Source organism: Chlorocebus sabaeus, chromosome 26 (genome assembly GCF_047675955.1).
Source record: "Chlorocebus sabaeus isolate Y175 chromosome 26, mChlSab1.0.hap1, whole genome shotgun sequence".
NCBI classification, from domain to species: Eukaryota; Metazoa; Chordata; class Mammalia; order Primates; family Cercopithecidae; genus Chlorocebus; species Chlorocebus sabaeus.
The window spans coordinates 7,283,518-7,307,234 of NC_132929.1; the positions used below are offsets into that span (position 1 = coordinate 7,283,518).

General features: G+C 51.3%; 1 protein-coding gene and 1 pseudogene across 1 annotated transcript in view; one reads left to right on the top strand and one right to left on the bottom strand.

The window, feature by feature from the left end:
• KLF13 (KLF transcription factor 13) overlaps positions 1-15,845 on the top strand; it is a 51,524-nt gene extending 35,679 nt beyond the window's left edge. The window contains exon 2 of the mRNA XM_008017194.3: positions 10,046-15,845. Within this exon, the coding sequence (XP_008015385.1) occupies positions 10,046-10,335 (290 nt within the window). The 3' untranslated portion in view covers positions 10,336-15,845. The remainder of the gene's footprint in view (positions 1-10,045) is intronic.
• LOC140710430 (uncharacterized) lies at positions 1,602-3,651 on the bottom strand (annotated as a pseudogene).
• Positions 15,846-23,717: the final 7,872 nt, after the last annotated feature.

Below are 23,717 nucleotides of genomic sequence, written 5' to 3' on the forward strand. Positions count from 1 at the left end.
GTCTGGGCGACCATTGTTATTTTAAGAGAGCTCTTGGGGTAATATGAGGAAATGTGCTTTGAAACAGGGAATACAGAATGGGGCCGGTAATGTGCTCAGAGTGTTGAATATCTGCTTTTTAAATTGGCATTATTGATGGCTGCGTTTTCTAGTTTGCTATGGATTTTTTGTTTTGAATTTAACTTTTTGAGTAGGAAATGCATGTATGTGTTTCAGAATCTGAAAGATTTAAGTAGTTTCCCCAGGGAAAATTCTGTCAACCTTCCTTGTCCTCCATCTGCTCAGTGTTCCCCTGGGTGATCTCTGTTCTTACTTTCCTAGGGACCCTCTCTCTGCACATACAGGCCAAGGCGCACGTAGATCCTCGCTGGTCATCTCTCCTCAACCTTGTTTTCTTCACTCAGCCTGGAAATCTTTCCATATCAGTTTGCAAAGAACTCGTTCTACTTCTTTGCGATAGTATTTTGTTATATGGGCGTTCCATAATTTATTTGACAGGCCCCAGTGGAAGGACATGAGTTGTTTTCAGGCTCCTGCTGCATTGACTAATCAGGACCATATCCCATTTTGGAGATGTGCAGATGGGTTTATAGGCTAGGATGTCAAAAGTTCAGATGTGGGATAAAAGGGTGTGCCCATTTCTAATTTTAATAGGTATTGCCAAATCGCCCTCCATGGAGGTTGTAGCAGTTTGTACTTCCATCAGCAAAGAATGCCTGCTTACTTGCAGCCTTACCGAGGTGATGGCTACCAAGCTGCATTTCAGTGTGTTTCGTTTGCCGTTACATGCTGCAAACGTGTGTAATGGATGAGGTGGAGCATCTTTTCAGGCACTTGAGAGCCATTTGTAGTTCCTTTTTTATGAATTGGCTTTGCCCATTTTTCTGCTGGATATTTTTCTTTTTAAAATTCCTGTGAGCTCTTTCTGGTTTGGAGATCAGCCATTTGTGATATGAGCTGCAAATATTTTTTCTCTCAGTTTTGTCAGTTATCTCTTGCTTTTGTTTATGATGACTTTGTTCATGGAGAAGTATAGTATACTTTTTTGTGCAGTTGATTGACTCATTGATTGATTGATTGATTGAGACTGAGTCTCACTTTGTCACCTAGGCTGGAATTCAGTGGTGTGATCTCGGCTCACTGCAACCTCTGCCTCCCATGCTCAAGTGGTTCTCCTGTCTCAGCCTCCTGAGTAGCTGCAATTACAGGCACCCGCCACCACACTTAGCTGATTTTGTATTTTTAGTAGAGACAGGGTTTCACCATGTTGGCCAGGTTGGTCTTGAACTCCTGACCTCAGGTGATCCTCCTGCCTCAGCCTCCCAAAGTGCTGGGATTACAGGCATGAGCCACCACGCCCAGCCTTTAGTCTTTTCTTTTATGGTTTGTGGACTTTGATTCATAGAAGGAACTTCTGTCTTACAGTTTTCTCCTAGAATGTTTGTGGTTTTATTTTTCACATTTGAATCTTTGACCCATTTAGAATTTATGCTGGTATAGGGTGGGAAGAATGAACCCAACCTTTCCAGATGCTACCGAAGTGTCCTGATATGTGTATTTGTAGCAGGAGAAGCCACAGACAAAACTCCTCAGACACCGAGTTAAAGAAGGAAGGGCTTTATTCGGCCGGGAGCTTTGGCAAGACTCACGTCTCCAACAGCCGAGCTCCCCGAGTAATTCCTGTCCCTTTTAAGGGCTCACAACTCTAAGGGGGTGCACGTGAGGGGGTCGTGATGAGTTGAGCAAGCAGGGGGTACATGACTGGGGGCTGCATGCACTGGTAATTAGAATGGAACAGAATAGGACAGGGATTTTCACAGTGCTTTTCTATACAATGTCTGTAATCTATAGATAACATAACTGATTAGGTCAGGGGTCAAACTTTAACTACCAGGCCCAGGGTGTGGCACCGGGCTGTCTGCTTGTGGATTTCATTTCTGCCTTTTAGTTTTTACTTCTTCTTTCTTTGGAGGCAGAAATTGGGCATAAGATAGTGTGAGGGGTGGTCTCCTCCCTTATATTGACTGCTTCCTGCCCTAGGGGTTGGAAATGTCACTCCATCCTATGCAGTTATCACTGCCTTTCGTTCTAATTCTGCCATTTCTTCTGGGCTTCACTGGCCAGTGATCATCTTACGAAACTGTGTTGAATCCTGGTGGTCTCGTTTCCCCAACATCATTGTTTTGCAGGATTTTTTCTGGCTACTCCTGTGTGTTTTTCTGTATGAATTTTTAGGATCAAGTTATCCTATTCGAAAACAAAGCAAAGCGACAAGAAAAATGCCTACTTTAAAAAATATCTTCACATGCATTGTAGAAATGTAGACACACACACATTTGCCCAATGAGGATTCTCTTGTTGAAGCAGCGTTCCCTCCGACACTGTGGCCGTCTCCAGCCAGGCTTCAGCACCCTGCCAGCTCTTGCATGTGAAGAGTGGATAGTAGTGTGTGATCAGCGGCACTAGACCACAGCGTCCTGTGACAGGGCACATGTGCCCCCCCATGTCCTTTTTACTGCGTGGCTCACAGACATGCTTCCCGGGGCCCCTTGGCCCATAGGTGATAACATCGTTATCTCCTCCAGGCACCACTGTGCAGCAGGCATGTGTCCCATGTATTCTCCCACTTAACCCTCACAGTGACAGAAACAGGCTGGATGACGATCCCTGAGGCATCAACAAAGAAGTGGGGGTGGGGCAGGCTGCTTCCTTGCCACAGGCAGATCCCAGCTGTGGCTCTCGCTCTGGCGCCAGCCAGCTGAATGACAGCTCACTATCTCCTCTTGGGCCTCACTTCCCTTACCTGCTCAATGGGTGGGTAAGAGCTTCCAGCCTGGACTTCCTGGGCGGCCATGTGCATGTCAGCTCCATGTGGCTTAATAAACCACTACTAACATTTCTAGAGACGAGCAGGGCAGCCAAATGGCCTCCAAAGGAGTTAGGAAGTCCACCTCCCACCACAGACGCCAGACCTTTCTTTCTGCCAGCCCTGAGGCCGTATGCCTGAGTTTCATTGGAGGCCAGCAGCTGATCAGCCCCTGTGTTTGGCTGTGTGCCGAGCTGCTCCAGCAGGAGGTGAACAGGCTTCCCTGGAGTGAAAAAACATGGCAGTCTTGAGGTTGGGAGCTAGAAGTGGCCCCAAACCAGTGCCCACAGGGCAAAGCTGCCCATCGGTGAATGACAGCCCACTCACTGGTGGGGAATAGCTGGAGACTGGGGGCAGTGGCCTGGGAGCCTGAGGGGAAGCAGTTTCTCTTTGGAAGGCTCTCCCCATGCCTCCCTTTGAGTCTGACCAGTCCTGCCCCTGCCATTGCCCCCAGATACACACCCACGTGGACCTTTGCACTGCAGAGGTCTGCTGTTGCATCCAAGACATCCCTGTGAGGGTGCTCAGCTCATCTGCCTTTCCAGGACCTCCCGGTAGGAGTTGCATTTCTTCCCTTTTCCCTTCCATGAAGGGGAGCTCAGCGAGGCTTCCCAGAGAAGACCCAGCAGGAGGCCAGAAGAAGAGGCCCTTGTGGCAGATGCTGCTCTGGCCCTAGCTTGGTGCTGGGCATTGGGAACATTGGAAAAATGATCCCTCAACAGGCTGCCCACAGGAGGTTCATAGACAGACAGATCTGCAGTGTGGTTCATACAGGGGTAGCTGGAGCCGGGTGGAGGGCGGGGGGGGGGGGGCCCACTCACCTGTGGGGTGGTGGGTAGGAGTTTGGCTAAGGCTGGATCGCAGGAGATAACTTGGAGCGTGCCCTTTGCGTAGGTGGGCAGAGCAGAGTGGAGTCCGCGCCACAGCCCGAGTCTGAGCTCAGGCTTTGAGCTGGAGCACGCACACTCCTGAGCTGGCTGCATTTGCACGTGGCTGCTGTGGGGGAGGGGGAGGTGGCTGCTGAGGTGGATGGGGGGCTCAGCTGAAGGAGAGAAAGCCCCTGCGCTCCCCTCCCGGCTGGCTCTCTGAGGGAACACGCTGTCCCCGCCTGGGCCTGCGGCTTGGGCAAGAGCAGCATGTGGGACGCTGTGTTCCCTGATAAGATGAGGCAATTGCTCTCACTCGGCGCTGCTCCGCTCGCGGCCTCGCTGTGGCGCCAGGGAACATTTATGTAACGCGCAGCCCTGAGCAGCTGCCCCGCCCAACCTTACTCCAATCCCCACCCCCACTCTCCCGCAACTCCATGCGGTCCCCTACCCCGCACCCCCCGGCCATGCAGCCTGGTACCCGAAGAGTCCCCCACTACTTGGCACCCGTAGGACCCCCAAACCCCCGGCATGGCGTAGCCCCTCCCCCCGCTCCCCACAGTTCCCCCAGCCCTCTTACAGCCGCCCTTCCAGGCTCCAGGGCACCTAGCGTCCCTCCAGGCTCCACCCCAGGCCCCTTCCTCTCACCCAGTCTCCTCACAAGGCCTAATCCCACCTTGTCTCAGGACCCCCATCCCATGCACAGGCGCAGGCACACACAGCCAGAACCCCTGGGGCCCTCCCACCTGGGGAGCTGGAGTGGCTCTGGGATCCGGCAGGAAGGCTAGGAGCTCCTCTGCAAGAGTCTAGAATCTCCTACCGAGTCTCTTGTCATTTTGGAGCTAGAGGGAGCCCTGTCCTGTTGAGTCCCTGTCCTGTTGCTGTCTCCATATGACATGCCTGGCTGGAGGCAGATGAAGGGTTTGAGCCCAGCAAGGAGGGTGCTTGGGTTTGTTTAGTCCGATGGGCTCCCTTTTGCCATAGAATGAGAGGTGGGCGCACTCCCTGAAGGGCCAGGCCTGGCTGGCCCCTCACCTCACTGGGTGCCCCCCTGTGCTCACTGCACTTGGCTGCACACAGCCCCCCTGGAGTCTGTCTCCAGAACAGCAGTTTTCAGAGTGAAGCTGAAAGACACCCGCAGGTGCCTCAGACCCTTCACCGGGGCCTTGAGATCAAAACTGTTTTCATAACAATATCACTGTTTGCCTCATTCTCCCAAAAGAGTACAGTAGGCTATGCAGATGCTACAAGATGTGTGACAGCAGTGTCCCTCTGCAGTGACTGGAATGCATGCTTGGATTGAAGACTTTGTTTCCATTTTAATTTCTAATTTCTAATATGATGAATAGCAGTGGCTCTCACCCACGTACACGAAAGCTCCTGGGGCTCCTTGCGGACCGTGTGGGTGAAAGTGGCCTGGGGCATGTTGCTCCCTGTTCCCGCCCCAGCCTGTTCTCCCTTCTCTGAGCTGTTCCTTATCAGCCTCCTGGGTGCTGCCTGAGTGTCACTACCAGGGGACCCAGCCAGACCTGGTGCTGCTGCTCCTTGCTGGCCTGAGCCATAACTCCTGTTGTGGGCCAGTTCATTGGCTGTCACCTCTCGGCAGCAGGCTGAGGGAGGAGCAGAGAATGGAGCCGTGGGGCCTGCATCTGCCTGGGTCAGGACCATGTCTCTGGGCCAGGCACCCAGTATGTCCCCTGTCAAAGCATAAAGCTCCTGATGTACAGGGAGGCCAAGAGCTGTGCTGGTGGAGTGGCTGCACCAGACACCCGCCTTCCTCCACTCCAGGCTGCCTGGCACCAGCGCCCCATCCGTTGGATGCTGCATTTCTCTGCGGCCCCAACATCATGCGGCCCATCTGGAGCTCTGTGTACCTCACATGCTTCCCCGGCCTGCAGGCAGAAGGAGCTAAAGGACAAGGCTCTTCACAAGAGCTATTAGGAAGCAAGGCTGAATGTGGCTTCCCCCCACACCAACAGGCCCAAATCTGGGGAGACTCACTTGACAGGGCTAATGACTAACAGCAACAGTAACAGCTGAGATTTCAGGAGTGGACCTTTGGAACGTGCCAGGCACTGTGCTGAGGCCAGTCATGCACCGCCCCTCGGGATCACTGTACGGACCACCCTGTGAGGATGGGGCGGTGTGCTCACTTCCTGTGGCTGCTGTCACACATACTGCAAACTGGGTGGCTGAAAAGCACCTGAAACTCACTGTCTCACAGTTCCAGAAACCAAGGTGTTGGCAGGGTTGATTCCTTCCGGAGGCTCTGAGGGAAAATCTGCTCCATGCCTCCCCTTCCTTCCCCTGCCCCCTTTCTCCCCCTTCTCACCTGCTCCCTTCCCCCTCTTCCCCACCCTCCACACTTGGGAGCTCATCTCCAGATCCTTACCTGATTACATCTGCAAAGACCCTTTTTCCTGATAAGATCACATGCACAGGTTCTGGGGGTTGTGACTTGGCTCTATCTTTTTGGGGACCATTATCTACCCTACTATAAGCAGCAAGGAGCTTGTTCAAGGCCATAGTGTCACAGCTCAGGGCACAGGGTCTGAACCTCATCTGTCAGACCTGACATGGTTAATGCTAAACCATTTAATTTAATGCTGGACTTTCCCAAGCTTTTGATGACTAGTGTGCGGCGTGAATCTCCAAGAATGGAATTACTGTGCAACATTTTCACTCTTTGGTTGACAAAATTTTTTATTCTGGAAGCAATGTATAGTTTTATACAATGATAACATTTCTTTGAACATGTTTTGGGAAATGTTGGACTAGATATTTAAGGAACTATATTTAAACATTTCTTATTGTTATGGAAGAAACAAATACATAGGATTTTTTTTTTTAAAGACCCAAGGTGGGCGTGTGGCTCATACCTATAATCCCAGCACTTTGGGAGGCTGAGGAAGACGGATCACTTGAGGTCAGGAGTTCAAGACCAGCCTAGCCAACATGGTGAAACCCTGTCTCTACTAAAAATATAAAAACTAGCCAGGCGTGGGTGGGCGCCTGTAATCCCAGCTAGTCGGGAGGCTGAGGCAGAAGAATCACTTGAACCTGGGAGATGGAGGTTGCAGTGGCAGAGCAAGACTGGCTCAGGTTAGATAGATAGGTAAATAGGTAGAGATACCCATAACACAGAGGAGCTTGCAACAAAAAAAATCCTCTCACCAGTCCAGCCCCACTCCCTAGAGAGCATTTCTTTTCTGATTTTAGTTGTCTTGATGGTTACTGCTATAAATGAACTGTATCTTATTGCTGTTTCTTGATTTATCAAATTTAGATATTCTCTGTTATCCCCCCTGCCATGAAATTTAAGGATTTACCTCACTCCTGTCCCTCCCCTCCAACTCTTCCTAAATTGATGGATGTATTTTTTTACTTATTTTGACTATCTTTGTAATTTTAAATCTCTGTGTTTGATTTAGGTATGTTCTTTGCACACTGTGTGCATTCCGACTTTTCCCTTAAATCCATGTTCTCTGCTGGGCCCACAGGTCAGTTGTATGGCCTTTGTTTATAGGATTGGGTCTCAAACACAACTAGTGCTAAGGTTAGCATGACCACAGCTGTGTAAAGTTTGCTTCCATCAGCAGGGCCTGTGCTGGGATTACGTTTCTTGCCACCACCTCATGGAGTTGTGAAGAATAAATAATAGAGCATAGGAAAAATCCCTAGAACCGAGCTTGGCTCGGACCTCTTGACCCGTAATCATGAGGCATTTTCATTTACATCTAATTTGAACCACAGTTTTTTTGTATGTCTTTTATTTTTCCTGGAGTTTCTAACTGCCTCTCTTTTTTCTTTTAAACAAAGAAGAGTGATGTGTCTTTACTGTATCCTGAAGTTTATCCAGCCTTTTGATGGTACTCTGTGGTGCACAAAACTCACTTTTCTCCTGGAATTTTCCCCCGTGAGTCCCGGTCCTGTGCTCCAGTGACCTCCCAGGTCTCTGCCTTGCTCTTGTCATGAGGTGGCCCTTTACTATACAGTCATGTCCCTAGCTCCTTGGTCTTACCTCATTTTAGCTGGAGTGTGTGAGACATTAACTTGGAAGACCCTGTTCCTTTGTCTTCAGGATCCACTGTGACTTAGGAAAAGTCTCGTGTCTGTCCCAGCCTTGTTCCTTTGTGGATGATCTGGTGTTTGTTTCTTCCCCTTCTCTCTATTAAGCTGTGAGAGCTCCTGTTTTTACTCAGTGTTCGGACATTGCAGAGCTTCTTGCAGCAGAGATCTTAACTCACTTACCTGGTCCACCTCAGTGCAGCCCGTCTCATGTTAGTCTCCTGTCTCCTTTTTCTTTTTCTTTCTTTTTTTTTTTTTTGTACTCTTTGACAGAGACTGTTGTTATTTCTTTTGTAATTTCTTCTCCGTATTTTCTGTTTTCTCAGTTGATTGTAATTGTCATGTATTTGGGAAATCGTGGTGCTACTTGATTTTGAATCCCCCCAACACCTTTTCCCCCAAAATGTAAAATCAATAAAGAGAACAAAGGCACCCACACGTGGCCCCTGCTTCAGCAGTGCCAGGAGACGGAACACCGTGACATCCACATCTTTTCCAGAACTGTTTTTTGTTGTTTTTTTCTCATATATTTGCTTTGAGTGTATTTCCAGCTTTTATATGAAGGTTTTATATGGACATAATGCTGTTTTCAATTTCTAAATGCTGCTGTTTTGCTGGGGTTTTTTTTGGGTTTTTTTTTGTTTTTTTTTTTTTTTGTTTTTTTTGAGATGGACCCTCACTCTCTTGCCCAGGCTAGAGTGCAGTGATGCAGTCTGGACTCTGCAGCTTCCACCTCCCAGGTTCAAGTAATTCTCCTGCTTCAGCCTCCCAAGTAGCTGGAATTGCAGGCACACACCACCACACCTGGCTAATTTTTGTATTTTTAGTAGAGACAGGGTTTCACCATGTTGGCCAGGCTGGTCTCAAACCCCTGATCTCAAGTGATCCACCCGCCTTAGCCTCCCAAAGTGCTGAGATTATAGGCATGAGCCACCGTGCCTGGCCGTTTTTGCTCTCTGAACTTCCTTTGTATTGTATCCTCTTTGCTTTTGCATCAAATTTTGTCTCCGATTCCTCAGAGAATACAGAAGTTTCAATTTTGTCTTCTGTTTCCTGGCTTCACTCTTTTCCTCTAGAGTTGGTGGTTGCATTGCCCTTGGCCTTTCTCTTCCATGCTGCTGGTTCTCCTTGGCTGTCTGGCCATCCCTGGGTATCTGCTTGTGTTTAAGGTGGGTGGGTGAGTGGGTTTCCTCTGTTGAACATGGGTAGACCAGCTTCAATGACTGGCAGTCACTTTAGGGTCTGTGTGGGGGTGAGAGGGGAAGTGACCAGGTAGGAACGGCAGCCCTGCAGCCACCCCTAATACCAGAAGGGCTCCTTTCTGGGGTGCCAGAGCGCGCCCTCCCCCCCCCCCCCCCCCCGCCCCAAGCCTGGTTCTTCCTGAGCCGTTGATGTCACTTTTGTGATTGAGAGTTTTGTGTGTTAAGAGTTTGCCTGGGTAAACGCTGGTCTGTTTCCCGCTCTGAGTGAGGGATGGGAAGGAGGGAGCAGCATCCAGACCTACCTTGATTTACCTCCCACCCCACTGTGTTCTGCCTCCTCCCCACCTGCACAGGCCCCTAATGGGGTGCTCTGGGCTGCTGCCCTTGTATGTCACCACGCTTGGGATGCAAGAGCCTGTCTCATTCTCCTGCTCTGCCAGCCATCCCTGGTTGGCCACTTTGGGACTTCTGTGAGAGAAGGAGCAGCAGACTGTTCGTAGAATTCCAGGCCCAGGAACTGACCTAGGCTGACCCTCTCATGTTACAGACTAGACTGAGGAGGGTCCGAATGGGAATTGCCTTCCCGCCCTGCAGGGGTCCAGAGTGTGGCTCCCATGGAGCAACATGGGCAGCTGGGCTCCCGGAGGCCTGTGAAGCCAGGGCGTGGGCCTGCAACCCCCAGGCGTTGGAGACCGCTGGCCCTGCATGGGTGTGTAGTGCAGCCTGCTTTGTGGTGTACTTAGGGGGTCCACTGCCAGGAGCCTGGGGCCCTGACCCGTTCCTACCCATGGGCACTGCAGCTTCAGCATCTGAAATGCTGTTTTATCCTAGGCGTGTCCTCTGCCTCCATCCCAGGCGTGGGTGGGAGGGCAGGGGCCACCTTCATCTCTGCCCTGATGGATTTGTCACAGGAGCCCTTGGAGGTGGGGCACATGGGAGGGGTGATGAGAGATCGGGGTGTTGGGTGTTGCGGGTCCTTTCCCAGAGAGAGTGTGAAAGCGGGGCCAGGTGCGGATACTGACGCTCTGCCCCTGTGTCCACAGGTGAGAGGCCCTTCGCCTGCAGCTGGCAGGACTGCAACAAGAAGTTCGCGCGCTCCGACGAGCTGGCGCGGCACTACCGCACGCACACGGGCGAGAAGAAGTTCAGCTGCCCCATCTGCGAGAAGCGCTTCATGCGCAGCGACCACCTGACCAAGCACGCGCGCCGCCACGCCAACTTCCACCCGGGAATGCTGCAGCGGCGCGGCGGGGGCTCGCGGACCGGCTCCCTCAGCGACTACAGCCGCTCCGACGCCAGCAGCCCCACCATCAGCCCGGCCAGCTCGCCCTGAGCCCGCCACAGCCATGAGCAGCCGCTCCCACCCCCTCGTGAGTCCCTGGCCTTTCCTTTTGTAATAAGAGAGAAGAGAGAGAACTTGATGTGAAGTCCACGAAAAAACAATTTTTTCACCTCAGGTGTCAAAGTAAATTTGTTAAAAAAAAAAAAACACACAAAAATTTCAAAAAACACCACCCACCAATTGCACAACAGATAAACCCACAAAGTTGAGATTCAGCGGTGTTGAACCCCCTTTCTCAGGGATGGACACGTTCCACGAGGTCAGTGAGAACACCCCTTCCTGCCGCCTTACTCTGTACATAGATTTGCACTCTGGAGTTTTCTGTTAGGTTCGGGAACACGCTGGGGACAGAGCAGGCCAGCCAGTCTGGTGGAGCTCAGCGTCTGGCTGGCTGGCCAGCCTGTGGGTCTGTTGGGAGCAGATGTGGTCACTGACGTTTGTGCCTCCATGGCAGATTCCTAAGCAGCGGGCCTGACCTCTTCCTGCCCAGCCCCCCACCCAGCCTCTGGCCTCTGCCCAACAAGCCTGGCCGGGCTTGCAACGCAGCTGATTCTGAGACAGGCCCCTGCAGAGGGATGCCTTAAAGCTGTCCCCGGCTGGAGGAGCACTCCACCTTGGGGACAGTGGAGGGGGCCTTCCGCCCTCTGCACCCTGCCTGCCTCACACCCCGCCTCCGGGAACCCTCTCCTTCGGCGCTAGGGAGCACTGGAAGCAGAGGTGCCAGCCCTGGCTGAGCGTAGCACTGCACCGTCCGACCTCCGAGTCAGGGGTCGGGGTCACACCTGCCAGGACTCCGCTTCTCCGTGTCCCTGCCGAAGGCACGCAGGACCCTGTCACTATTCTACCTGGGCCTCTGATGGGGAATTCTGGTCTTGTAAAAAGATGTTAGAAATTCCTGGTGGCACATCCAGTTCCGGAGTCCTCCCGCATGGGCGCGGTTGTTGGAAACAATGGGCAGGTCATGGGGCCTCCTCGTCAGATGGCCTGTGTGAGCGGCTGTGCCTGTGGCAGCGCACCGTGCTTCACAGAGACTTCTGTAGCAAGAGACCGGAACATTGTGACTTGGACCTTTTCAGGAGTGGCGCGGATGTTACAGGAAATGCTGTCGGAGAGCGCGCATTCTATTTCCTCCCCAGGGAGTGCCAGATGGAAAGTTGTGGGCAACACTTTTCTCAGACCCACCATGTCCCCAACTCAGACTTAGCAAACCTCCAGCCTCTCCGTGTCCCCGGACTCCTCCTCCCTTTTCCTCCTGCTTCTCCTTGTCCTGCCTGGAGGCTCCAGGCCATACCCAGCTGGTGGGGCTGCTCCAGTGCCCCATCGCCAGCCTTCTCCTGGCAGGAGAGGAGGAGCAGGGAGCTGGGTCCTGGGTTGGGATTGGAGCCCTGGGCCGGGTCAGTCAAGCTGTGGTCCAGCAAACTCCTGCAGATGGCTGGAGTGTCGACCCCAGGCTTGTGGCCCAGGTACCACCTTCCCTTCCTCCTGAGAGTTGGGGCCTGTAAATACAAGGGCCCAGGACAGAGTGCGTGCGTGCGTGCGCGTGTGAGCACACGCGTGTGTGTTGGGGGGTGGGGGGATTGGGGTGGACTCAGGGTATCTTGCCAGAGATACCTGTTTTGATGAGTACCTATTTTGATGCAAAGGAGCGGCTCTGGGACCTCAGAGGGCCGCAGATGGGCTTCCTGGGCCCAGCGTGCCTTGGTCGTGGCCATCCTGCTTCTACTCAGTCCTGCCATGGTGTGGGGTGCAGCACAAACCCGGGACCCAGGCCTAGCCACTGCCCACCGCTGCTGGCCACTGTTGTGGCTGGCTCCAGAGTGGACAGGTACCCTCTGTCCACAGCAGCTGCTCAGGCACAGTATGCCGTCGGGTGCCCGCTTCTCACCACTGTGTGCCAGCTGGGATTGGCCGACAGCATGGTGGTGGTTTCTAGGTAGAACGATGGGCCCTAAATTGGGCAGTAGCATTGTTTCTGCTGCGGTGAGAACTGGCAGGGAGAGGGTCACCCCCACACTGGTTGGATGCGGAACTGGCCACTCTGGCTGCCATGCTGTGTTTAGGCTCCCTGACAGCCCTGCTTGCGTGGGGTCTGGGAGAGAGAGTGGAATATTCGGTAGGGACCTTGACAGAAGAGAGCCCTGGGTGCTTGTGGTGCAAAGATCTTCATGCCCAGTTCCAAAGTGAGGTCCCTCCCAAAGTTGTTTTCGTGTGAGGCAGAGAAAGCCACACTCTGACTACATTTTATGTCTCAGGAATTCACATTCCAGGTTCAGGAATTTTATTCCAAAGTCCTTTGGTGCACTCACTGTCCACCGTTCCCCAAGGCAGGGAGAGGGAGCGGCCCATCCCTGGGAGGCTGGCAAAGCGCTCTCCAGGGAGCGGTCAGGCGTCCTTGTGATCTGCCCAGGGTGTCATGGAAGGAGATTTTCTAGCTCCACATCTGTCTGCACATAGGAAGGAAAAGATAGGACTCTAAACCTAGTCATCTTGGAATAAAAAGAAGAGCTGGTTTGTTTTAGAGCAGGGTGGGGGGTGGGGGAGGGAAGCGGGTGTTGGCTGTTTCCAAAGAGAGCACTTAATTTAATTTTTCCTTTAAATGACCCAGGGCTGTTCCGTCTGATAGATGGAAGGGTAACATTGCCTTAAAACAGAAATATGCAGGCGTTGGCTATTTTTGGCTTAAGAGTGTGTCTTCTTTCCCAAAGTGGTTCTCGTTTAATGGCAGGGTGTGGTCCTTAGGCCCCGGCCTGGACTGGGAAATGGGGGTGGGTAGGGCACCAGGAGAGAAATCCTGCTGGGTACTCCTGGCCAGACCCTCCTGAATCATCTGGGGTTTTAAACTCATCTCACTTGAAGGGCGGGGAGAAACCCATGAATCTCAGGCACAGTTCACAGGGGTCCTCAAGGGCAGATGTCCATCTCATCATGAAGTGAGGGATTCCTGTGGAAGAGGGTGGTGGGCCTTGGAACGCTGCCTCCACTGAAGTGGGCACACAAGGCGGACCCTCCTGAAACAGCCTTCATTTTCTTCAAATATGCAGAATGTTTTCCCAGACTGCATCTATTTCAGGGTCTTCCATTGTTGTGGTTTATGGCCATGCTTGCCAGTTTTGGTGGGGTTGAGGAACCCATAGGACTCTCATAAATAATAGTGAAAACTCAAATCCTTATTCTGGGACTTCAATTCTAGTGGTCCATAGGGGCAGAGATCTCAGAATGAAGTTTGCCTGAGTGAAGGGAGAGTTCCCCTATAAAAGGCCTAAAATTGATTTGGGTCTCAGCCATCAAGGGGCTGGTGTTGCTCATGTCCCAGACAAGGAAGCCCCTCTTTACATCAGCCATATTAGGGGAACGGTTGTCAGCTCCCCAAATGCCTACTGGATCCTACAGCCATACAGGAAAACAGATGGACACAGCCCTTTCCTCAAAGAGCCCTGGGATCCTGTCCTGCAGGGTGCTGCGTAGGAACGAGCGGAGATGTCCTAGATGGGAACATGGTCCTGGAGGTGCCCTACCTGCATCCTGCTGCACCCCCCCCCACGACACTCGAGTGCAAGATTGCCTCACTCCTAATCCTGACTTTATTCCCAGGCCCCACACCAAGGCAGGTGCAGGATTCGCCATGGTGCAGCCTCCAGGTACAAAGATTTGAGGCAATGGCGATCCCAGGCCTTGCTGCACCCTGAACACAGCTCAGAGCGGTGGGGGGTGATTCAGAGGTGTTGATGGGCAGAGAGGGCTGGCCACTCTGCCTCAAGACTTGACCTCAAGTCTTCTGTCTCCTGACCTGGTGTGTCCAGAAGACCACCCTCTTTCTTGCCAGAAGCAAATGCTAAGATGGACTGCACAGGGCCCTGGTACTCCCTAGGGACCCATTCAGGATCTCAGCTGGGCAGGGGTGCCACCCAACAGGAAGATGTGATCTGAGCAATAGTGTGGCCTTGTTTCTCCACTTCTGGTTGTGGCTGTGTTTACAGGGCTACCTGACTATTTTGACCTCTGACAGGTGTCACTGATTTTCTTTCCCCCATTTAAAAAAGGTCATTTAGTCAAAGACACAGTGCTAGAAGGTTTAAAGGGTATGATGTGTTGGTCACATCACAACCAGTAAGAAACGCTTTGTAGGTTATCCACATCTTTTGCTGACTGTTTCCATATACAATTCTGGTCACCATATTTTCCAAAGCTAAAATCTGAGGCGTGGGCTGATGGTTTTTGAAATCAGGATTACCCCAGGGAGAACCAGGTCCTATTACTAATTTTCCTGATTCTGAGGCTCTGAAGACTTGTCTGAGACACATTCCAGAGACCTTTGTACCAGAACTTGGATGCACAGTCCAGCTTACTACTGACACACACCTGAGTACCCTTTAGGGCGAGGTGCCGCCGCCTGCCTGCTGTCGTGTCCCTCAGCATCAGAAGAGTTGAATCTGGCCGGAGACGGGAGCCCGGTGTCCATGAGGGAAGAGGGGCCGCGCTTGGTTTCTACGGATTTCGGACTTGCAGTGCGGCTACCTAGCCCTGCCCTGCCTCTCTCTTTCTCATACAGCTTTAAAACTTTACTACTTTTATTTAAAAACGAACTGGATGGGAGAGAAGTAGCTTCCCCTACCCTACAAGTCACACATTCCTGCGAGGGGGGGGGGGGTGGAGGCAGGAAGTCGGGGGTGGGGTGGGGGCGCGAGAACAGCTTGCTTAAGGCCTCAGGGTCCTGCTTTCTCCGGCCTCTTCTGGAGGGCCTGTGGACAGGCCACAGCGCCTGCTTATTTGGAAACCAGGTGTGTGAGCCGAATGCCTGCGAGGCCACACACTCGGCACAGGAGCCCCTGTAGGCTGCCCTGAGAGGAGCAAGGGCCACCTCCCATGTGGCTGTAGACACCCCGCGGGCTCATCAGCCCCAGTGTCTGTGCGGGCTCCACCCCTGGTGCCGAGCGCTGGGGCCTCTGGGGCTGGTCAGCCTCAGCAGAAAGGAGGCACTACTGAGCAACTATGCATTGTCATTGTCGGGTTTGGGGCTTGCGGTGGTTCCTTGGTGACTGGGAATTGCTTGTGTGCATGTGTTGGGTGCATGCTTCCGGGCCTCAGCTGCCTCAGGCCCACACAGGCAACCCTTTCCCATCCAAAGCCATTGGTGGAGCTTCTCTGGAATCGTTTGCCAAAAGCCCAAGGCAGAATCCAAGGGTCCAAGACCATTTCCATGGAGCTCATGTTTTTCTTTTCTGTAGGAACTTTTTTTTAACCAGCACCCACCATAATTCTGAAGGCCATGTTTCATCTTCCTGGATCACTACAGTGAAGTATTACAGTTGTACAGTTCCCAGTCTGGCCTTGGCTTGCTCGGATAAAACTTTGTATGTATTTTGTATGGCATAGATTCTATATTGTAATGATGTCCTATGCAAAAAGAAAAATTAACGAAATTGTAAATTTTATTGTTTTAACGTGTATGCATGTTTAGTGACGTTTACATTTTGAAATAAAATTTATGATTCATTATTTTATTTGCTGGAGCTAGTTTGTTTGAAGAGCATGTCTTGCAGAGGCTCTGGGATGGGAAGGGAACTGAAATGGACAAAATCAAGCAGTCGCAATTGACTGAGGGACTGAAGCTTGCCCGGAACTTGGCGGGCCCTGTTTTGGAAGGAAGGCTTTGCAGAAGAGCTCTTGCAGAGAGTGGGTGCTCTTCTGGCTTCCCCTCCTGCCCATGGGAGGCTATTTCAGCTCATCACATTCCCACCCCTCCGTCCATCCGAAAGAGCATGGAGGAGAAAGGGATGTGGCGATGGCAGATTCCTTCAAAGGGCACAGCGCCTTTCCCTCAAAGTCTCCCCAAAACACCTGGACTTCCTTTTCCTGGGCAGCAGCCACCGCTTCTTTCAATCCCATGTGCCCTGCTCGCCTTACCCCTCAGCCTGGAGTCTAGAAAACACAACTGTTTCTAGCTACCAAAGTTCTTACAGCCTACCATAGGCACAGACCCCAAAGTGTGCTGCAGCGAGGACAGGTCCCAGGGCCCTAGGAGTCTGGGGAGTAGGAAGGCAGGTGTTGATAGCAGAGCCCGTTGAAGTCCCCAAGGAACACTAACTGCCCCTGGCTGCCCCCAGGGCAGATGATGTCCTCATCAGAGGCAATTGGAAGCCTGCAGCTAGTGGAGGAGGTGGCTGCTGGGGTGGAGGTGTGGCCTGAACCCTGTTCTAGCTACAGCATGTGGAAGGGAGGTGCTGTTGCAGCCACATCTCTGGGTCACCCAGGGGTAGACCAGCACTGCATCTGGGCCGTACGCTGTTTGTACATGATTACCTGTTTTTTGTTTGTTTTTTTTTGAGATGGAGTCTCGCTCTGTAGCCCCACTCTTCACTGTCGCCAAGGCTGGAGTGCAGTGGTGCAGTCTCAGCTCACTGCAACCTCTGCCTCCCAGGTTCAAGCGATTCTCCTGCCTCAGCTTCCTGAGTAGCTGGGATTACAGACGTCTGCCACCACGCCCAGGTAATACTTGTATTTTCAGTAGAAACGAGGCTTCACCATATCGGCCAGGCTGGTCTCGAACTCTGGACCTCAGGTGATCCACCTGCTCGGCCTCCCAAAGTGCTGGGATTACAGGGTTGAGCCACCATACCCGGCCTGTGATGACCGGCTCATGGGGTAAATGAAAACCACCACAAAATGTGAAGTGTTACTAACAAATGCAGACATTGCAGCTGATCAGACGTGGTTTTCCCGAAGCTCCCCCGACACCAGCTGGCATCGCCTGATGAACGTTTGTTTTCTGTATCAGATTGGGGGCAGGGAGGCGTGAAATGAATGCACCCAGGCACACACTGAACAGTCATAAAAACAAGCACACATTTTTCAAACAAAAGTCTTTTTGGTACTGAGACATTTGGAGCCCATTCTTGGTTGGAGTATTTTCCCAGGACAGCCACTGTTCCGCCTTCTCAGAGCCATTTATTGCTCAGGAACTTCCCCAGATAGCAGCAACTGCAGGGTGGATCCACTTCCATAAATAGGTTTGTGTCGAGAGGATCCCAGATGCTTAAAAAATATTGACAGAAAAAAAAACCTGTCAGTTATGATGTCACTGCCAAGATTTGAAACCCCTCCTGGGGTTTCTTTCCAGAAGACTGGGGTCCCCACCATTCATGGAGCCCCCGTCCCAGGAGTGAGGGGTCTCCTAAGGCCTTCAGAGGCCCCCAGTAATGTAAGAGGGAGAAAAAAAGCAAGCAATAGATTTTCCTGGCGTCGGAAGAACAAATGTATGAGTGTCTGTGGCATGCGCAGAGCACATTTTCTTCTCATAGTTTCTTTTTGGACCAGGTCACAAAGCAGTTTTGGGTGGCAGAGAGGGTCTGTGGCTGACAGGTTGTGGCAGAGATGACAGCATCCTGGAGGCAGGCCTGAGGGGTCAGCCTCAGGACACTCCTGGCCCTGACCCTTTTTCCATATTTCTCAAGACTTGGATTAGAAGTCAGTTTGTGGCAGTTAGGTGAAGTGCTGTGTCTGGCTGCATAGTGACCAGGTGAACACAAGCATCTGGTGGAGGGCGGGGGTGCACTCCCCAAGAGGGCAGAGCCTGGCGAAGGCTCACAGTGACATCTGCCCCTCTAAAGAAAGACTTCCGGCCTGGCGCGGTGGTTCATGCCTGTAATCCCAGCACTTCGGGAGGCCAAGGCAGGCGGATCACCTGAGGTCAGGAGTTCGAGTTCAAGACCAGCCTGACCAACATGGAGAAACCCTGTCTCTACTAAAAATTCAAAAATGTGGCATGTTCCTATAGTCCTAGCTGCTCGGGAGGCTGAGGCAGGAGAATCGTTTGAACCCAGGAGGCGGAGGTTGTAGGGAGCCGAGATCACGCCACTGCATTTCAGCATGGACAACAAGAGCAAAACTCTGTCTCAAAAACAAATAAATAAATAAAGAAGGACTTCCCATCCCTTGGTGCTGGCCTGTAGGCAGTGAGCACCCTGTCACTGGAGGCATTCAAGCAGGAGCTGAAACACTGCTTGCCGGGAATTCCATGAAGGGACTGGTGTTCTGGAAGGGGGCCTGGTTAGCGTTCAGAGGAAGGGCCACAGTATTTTCCAAGGGGACTCACTGGGGTGTAATCATCAAGACCCTCTGACACTTGCTCCTAGCCTTGTCGGTCGTGTTGGGGTGTGGACTAGCCTCTTCTGAAGGCCTTGAATAACAGATAAGGCAATGTGTAGCTTATGCTGGGGACGTGGGTGGCTCAGTCACCCCCAATCGAACCTCATCTAGGCCATGATAAAATTCCTGCCATTGGCACCATTCCTGAAAGGTCTTCTATGTGGAAAGCAGTAAAGACATGCGGCTACTCCTGGTAGGGCTGCTATCTCTGCACCAACTTTTCTCCACTGTTACGCATCGGAGACCAGCATTCCAATGGTACATAGGACAGGCAAGTTTCAACAGAAGACAGCGTTGGAAACACAAGGTCTGTATTAATTGCCAGTTGCTGGCCGGGCGCGGTGGCTTATGCCTGTAATCCCAGCACTTTGGGAGGCCAAGGCAGGCAGATCATGAGATCAGGGGTTTGAGACCAGCCTGGCTAACATCATGAAACCCCATCTCCACTAAAAATACAAAAATTAGCCAGGCATGGTGGTGGGCGCCTGTAATCCCAGCTACTCGGGAGGCTGAGGCAGGAGAATGACTTGAACCCAGGAGCCAGAGGTTGCAGTGAGGTGAGATCGTGCCATTGCACTCCAGCCTAGGCAACAGTGCAAGACTGTCTCACAAAAAAAGAAAATAAAAAAGAATTGCCTGTTGCTGCTGTAGCAAATTACCATAAGCAGTGGCTTAAAGCAACACAAGTTTATTCTTTTATTCTCTTATAGCTCTGGAGGTCAGAAGTGCAAAACAAGTCTTACAGGGCTAAAATCCAGGTGTCATCAGGGCTGCTTCCTTCTGGAGTCTGTTTTCCTTTCCAGCTTGTAAAGGCCACCTACATTCCTTGGCTTGCGCCCTCCTCCCCTATCTTCAAATCCAGCAGAGTAGCATCTCCTCTCTGATCTCCTGACCTCCCTCTTATAAGGGCCTCTGTGATTACCCTGTGAGGCTGAGATGTGGCTGCACATTAGACCGCCCCCAACCCCCAGCTAGTCCAGGATGAGCCCCCCATCCGTCCCAGCCTTCATGTCCTTCCTGCACTCCCCTGGGCTGGGGAGAGCAAAGTGGCGTCTTAGGCTGCAGGGCTTGATGAACTCCTGCATAGTGGAAGGAGCCTGCATCCCACTCTCCATGGCCCTAGCAAGGGCCACAAAACATAGTTGAATTAAACTGGACTGAGTATCTCTTCCACCTGTGTTTTGTTGTCCTTCATAGCATTCCCCATCAATTATTCAGCTTTAAAAAGTAGGAGTAATAATCAAAATAATTGTCACTTCACTACAGTTCTTAAAAGCCGATCAGTTCTTGAAGGCCTGCACCCCAGCTCACCTGCTGCTGCCTGCACAGCCGTTGCTCAGGGTGGTGACCACACAACACAGTGTTGGAGAAAGGTCTGGTGTCTCCGCTCTGAGCAGCCTGCCACGCAGCCTTGCCTTCACCTGGGAAGCAAGCTTGGCATGGTCTGTGTAGGGTCATGGTGAAGTTCACAGTGGGCTGTGAGATGTCAGATGCTGGGAACTGTGCCCATGCCAGATACTCAGGCCCCCAGGCCAGGCCTCTACTCTCACATGCCACTGGGAAATGATCCCTGTGGATGGAGACCGGGACTGACCGGGGACACCGAGGAAGGCTGTCTCACACTGCACTCCCTGTCCCAGATGCCTCCCAGGCAGCAGCCACTTGGCCAGGTCCTGGGCCAGGTGCTTGCTTGCTGAGCTGTGCCCTCTGAGCACTCTCAGAGGGAGGTGTGAGTAGTCCCAACTTAGGGCTGCAGAGGGTACGAGGCTCAGAGGGGTCAAGTGGTCTTCTCAAGGTCACACAGCTGGCAGAAGTCACGGAGGGATCCTGGTCTGATTGGACCACCAGCCACAGCTGCCTTTTAAGCTCTGAGTTCTAAAGGCTTCAAACCTGTCTAGGGGTACCTTTGTCTATTCCGTGGCATTGTGGGACAGGCCCAGAAGACTGGCGGGCCCCATGACACAGGGCTGGTGACTTAGCGTTTTTCTGGCTGCTGCATTTCTGGGGCCTGAACACTGGCCAGTCTGTGTGCCTGCACCTGGCAGCCTCATGTGTCCAATGCAATGTCCTCTAAGAAGACGAGCAAGCTGCCTTCAGGGGGCCCAGTCCCAGTCACTGTGAGGTTCAGACCTCCCTTTAGGGCCCGCCAAGCAACCAGGCAAAGCCTTTTCTCCTGCATAGCTGTGACTTCCCATGCCCAGGCTGCCAATGTGTGTAGATATCGCATCCACTCAGACCTCTTGGAACTTAGAGACAGAGAGTACAACGTGGTGATGGGTGTTGTCCTTATTTGCAAACACATGAGAGGCCTGAGGAGCTCAGTCTGGGTGTCCTGACCCCAGCTCCAGGGCTCATTCTTGACCCCATCATAATGTCTTCCATTCCCAACCTCACAATTGGGTAATCATTTACTTATGAATTCGCCAGGGGACCAGGGAGAACTGACAGTAAATATCAAGATGGCCTGCATAATCAGCAGACTTCCTCTGCACCTCCTAAGAGGAGTCGTCATCTCAACACCAGCGACACAAGGGTCACTGACCCATTGTATTTTGGGAAAGTGGTTATTGCATGCTTACCCTGAACACAGCTACTCCTTGTCTCTTCTCTGTCTCCTGGTCTTTTCACCATAAACACACTCTGGTGGGTTTCCTGAGGTTGACTGTTGGCCTGTGGGGGCTGGACATGCTCAAAGCAGGGAGGATGGCCTCCTTCCCGGGCTCTGCAGTGCTCTCCCACCATGGCCCAGTGGACTTTGTACATGAACCTTCCACTTTGGGAAGCCCAGCTGCTAGTTTGCGGAACCCGGATTACAATGGAAACACAAACTCTAATTCTGAGAGAACAGGTGCCTCTGCAGTGAGGGTCACAGGGCCAGGAGAGGCACACCCAGGAGTGTCAGCGATGACGAGCAGCCTAGTGCTGAGGACAGGCCGCACTTACACTTTCATTGCATATGTTCTTGTGAATGCAGCGAATATCACATAAGAACAACATTAAAAGAAAGTTATCTTAAAAATATCAAGTTGTTTCAAATAGCTTAAATGTCCAGGAATACGAGATTAATTCAATGAACCACATAACCTCCATAATCACCAATACCCAGTCTATTATTAAGTGAAAGAGGTAGGTTGCAAAACAGTATGGAAGTATGATCATGATTTATTTTTAAAAATTTTTCTCTATAGCTATATTGTGTTTACATGTTTAAATGCATAGAAAAAGGGTAGGTAGGCCAGGTGAGGTGGCTCATGCCTGTAATCCCAGCACTTTGGAAGTCTGAGGTGGGCAGATCCTCTGAGCTCAGGAGCTCAAGACCCGCCTGGCCAACATGGTGAAACCCTCTCTCTCCTAAAAATACAAAAATTAGCCGGGTGTGGTGGTGGTGCCTGTAATCCCAGTTACTCAGTAGGCTGAGGCAGGAGAATGGCTTGAACCCGGGAGGTGGAGGTTGCAGTGAGCCGAGATTGCGCCACTGCACTCCACCCTGGGTGACAGAGTGAGGCTCCTTCTCAAAAACATAAGGACAGGTTAAGAGACAGAACCCTAACCCTAACCTTTAGGTAGAAGACAACAGAGGACTTTTATTTACTTATTTTCGTGTGCTCTCTAAATTCTCAAAACTACTCAGGTATCACTTTTATCATTAAAACTCACAATAGCACTTTTGTGAGGCTAAGAGCTTGCCAAAGGTAAGCTGGTGCAGTGTGTCCCCACTCCATCCCCCAAAAGATGTCCACCAACATTCATGACCATACTTTTGGACACACCCCAAATGCCCTCAACATGTCCACACAAGGACAGACACACCCAATGGCTTTCCACACATTGGTGCAAAGGGATGATGTAGAACTGAGGGTGTCATCCAAAAGTCACCAAAAACAATGCTCCACCACAAAAGCAAGCTGCTAAAGGAGCACCAAACACACCAAGCAATGCCATGTGCTGCTCATGCATCCATACCTGCTATGGACTGAATGTTTGTGTCCCTGCCAAACTCACATGTTAAACTCTAACCCTCAATAGGATGGCATTAGGAGGTGAGGCCTTTGGGAGGTGATTAGACCATGAGGGTGGATCTCATGATTTCATAATCCTCACGCATGGGATTGATGCCTTCACAAGAAGAGATGTGAGAGGGATGATCTCTCTGTCAGCCATATGAGGATACAAGGAGGTGGTGGCCATCTGCAAACAAGGAGAGCCCTCACCAGACACTGGATCTGTCGGCACCTTGATCTTGGACTTCCCTGTCTCTAGAACTATGAAAAGTAAATGTTTGTTGTTTAAGTCATCCAGTCTGTAGTAATTAGTTTTAGCAGCCTGAACTGATGAGTATCTATAGACCAAGAGTATGAAACCACATGATGAAGGTTAATCCCAAAGTCAGGACAAGGTGACTGAGAGGGGCCCAAGGGGGTTGCAACATTAGATTTATTTAGGATTTACAGGTATATCTTGTTCTAGTGCACACCATTTTATTGCACTTTGCAAATACTGTGTTTTTTAGAACTTGAAGATTTGTGGCAAATCTACCTTGAGCAAGTCTATCGGTGCAATTTTTCCAACAGCACATGCTCACTTTGTGTCTTGGTCACATTTTGGTATTTCTCAAAATATTTCAAACATTTTTATTATTATTACATCTGTTATGGTGATCTGTGATCAGTGATCTTTGATGTTACTTTTATAATTGGAGTGCCATGAACCACTTCCATTTATAAGGTGGCAAATTTAATTGATAAATGTGTGTGTTCTCACTGCTCCATCAGCCTGCCTTTCCCTGTCTCTCCCTCTCTCCTCAGGCCTCCCTATTCCCTGAGACACAATATTGAAATTAGGCCAATTAATAACCCTACAATTGCCTCTAAGTGTTCAAGTGAAAGGAAGAGTCATAGGTCTCTCACTTTAAATCAAAAGCTAGAAATAGTTAAGCTTAGGAAGCCATGCGAGGAAGCTTCAAAAGGTGAGGTAGGCTGAAAGCTAGGCACCTTGTGCCAAGTAGTTAACCACATTGTGAATGCAAAGGAAATGTTCTCAAAGAAACTTTTAAAAGGGCTACTGCAGTGAACACATGAATGATACAAAAGTGAAATGGGCTTATTGCTGATATGGAGAAAGTTTCAGTGGCTTGGATAGAAGATCAAACCAGCCACAACATTCCCTTTAGTCAAAGCCTAATTCAGAGCAAGGTCCCTAACTTTCTTTCAATTCTACAAAGGCTAAGA